This window comes from Solanum tuberosum, unplaced genomic scaffold (genome assembly GCF_000226075.1).
Source record: "Solanum tuberosum cultivar DM 1-3 516 R44 unplaced genomic scaffold, SolTub_3.0 scf01339, whole genome shotgun sequence".
NCBI lineage: Eukaryota > Viridiplantae > Streptophyta > Magnoliopsida > Solanales > Solanaceae > Solanum > Solanum tuberosum.
In genome coordinates, this window is record NW_006240402.1 from 1 (window position 1) to 1,882 (window position 1,882).

The following is a 1,882-nucleotide window of genomic DNA, read 5'->3' on the forward strand; positions in this document are numbered from 1 at the left end:
TGGGAATGGTTAGTAAAGGAACATTTTACTTCTGAAAATTTTCAGGTATGCCTATTGAGTTAATAGTCTGCTTTTCTACTCTTTTCTACAGTTTGATTTCCCTCCTTAGCACCTAATAGACCTTAAAAAACAAACCTAAGTATAAAACATTTCTACTATATAGTGTCTTAGTATTCTTGATGCACCAAATAGCTAATCCATGCCTAATTTATTATTCTTGAATCTAGCAATGCCACATTTATCAACTCATTGTATGAAGTATAGACCAATTTTTTCAAGAGCTGAGCCCCATTATGAGAGCATATTCACAATTGTACTAGCTATCTATGGTTCATTATTTCTATTGATCCTCTTAGGATCAACTCGCTGCTTCTTTCATTTATAAGCAACTTTCAAGATCATAAGATTGGTGATCTACATTTTATAAGTACTTGCACTAGAAGCTTACTGTGAACAAATATAGGCAAGAAGCACTAGGAATGCAGCAAATCGAGCAAAGTTGAAGATGCTTCATCATATTGGTAGCAAGCCTATTCGAGAGATTATTTATCAAAAGGTATTATCATAAAATTAGTTTTCTAAATGTAATATTTATGAGGTGTGTGTTATTTGACATGTTTGACTTTCATGTAAAGGGCGGGAAAGATGGAAATCCACCAGATTTGGCAACTATTTTCTTTGAGACTCGTAAGAAAGATAACAAGCTTGTTGAACCTGAAGCAATTGAAAAACATGTACGTTTGGTAAATTCAATATATGTTTATTACTTGAAATTGTTAGGTGTTTTGATAGAAAATGTTCTTTTATATATTTCGTAGGCTCAACTCCAAGAAATTGTTCAAGCAGATCCATCTCTACCTAGCATAGAGATTGTTGAAAAATGTTGTGGACCTCAAACTCGTAGCCACGTATTTGGATTTGGGGGTGGATTAAAGGCAAAAGACTTGAAAGGTGGAACTTCTTCAAAAGCTGAATTGTTATCTGCACTACATTCAACGCGAGAGGATATTAAATCCTTGAATGAAGAGAACAAATCCTTGACTGAGGAAAACAAATCCTTGAACAATCGCTTGTCTACCTTAGAAGATGAGATGAAAGAAGTAATGAAAATGAAAGAACTCTTCCTAGCTCATCAATCACATGTACCAGCTACAACATCGTCCTTTTCAACTGAATGACCACTACCTTTTCAGCTAACCAAGTTAGTAACAATATACCCAACTTTATAATTTATTTTGTTGAAATGTAACACCATAATTAATGTGTGATTAAATATGGAATAACAAACTTGTTTCCTGTTGTGTTAATTGTGCAGTAGAAAAAGATACAATATTGAAAATGAATCTTGGTCTCATCTAATTGATGAAATATCTGGACAACTTTTGATTTGCTGTTAGGAACCTTTAAGTGCATAGTTGGATCTTACTTTGTGTGAGGATTTTTTCTAGTCGCCTTCAAAAAGTCTATAATTCTTGATGTCCTATAGTCCTCTATAAAGCTTGAGGTGTAGTCTATAGTTTACCTCTTTCTATGTATATAAATCAAAAAGTCAGTGAATTCTTATAGTTTATAATTGTTGCCTTGTTTCATGTATATATCTATCACATTCAGTGTCCCTGCAGAATTAGTTTATGCTTACAGGAACTTGAGTTCTTTGACCAATTTTGTATATAGTTGTACGCAAAATTAGTGACTGTTCGGAGAATAGTTGGAATTAAATTTGAACTCTTAATTTCTTTAAAAAAAGTTGGTTAGAGGAGGAAATGAGTTGAAGAGAGGCGAAGAGACAAGACGAGGTAAGGCGAGAGACTGATGCATTGCCTTCTAATAAAAATAAAAAGGCGCAACATTTAGAACATACATTGTACATTAATTTTCTGCT

At 33.3% G+C, this 1,882-nt stretch overlaps 1 protein-coding gene across 1 annotated transcript; it reads left to right on the top strand.

Moving 5' to 3' along the window:
* Positions 1-463: 463 nt before the first annotated feature.
* LOC107059359 (uncharacterized) lies at positions 464-1,178 on the top strand (the record flags this gene model as incomplete). Its single annotated transcript, XM_015305871.1, has 3 exons — positions 464-556; positions 636-734; positions 819-1,178. Coding segments are annotated over 3 exons (552 nt in total), but the record flags the coding sequence as incomplete, so codon positions are not given.
* Between the last annotated feature and the right edge of the window lie 704 nt (positions 1,179-1,882).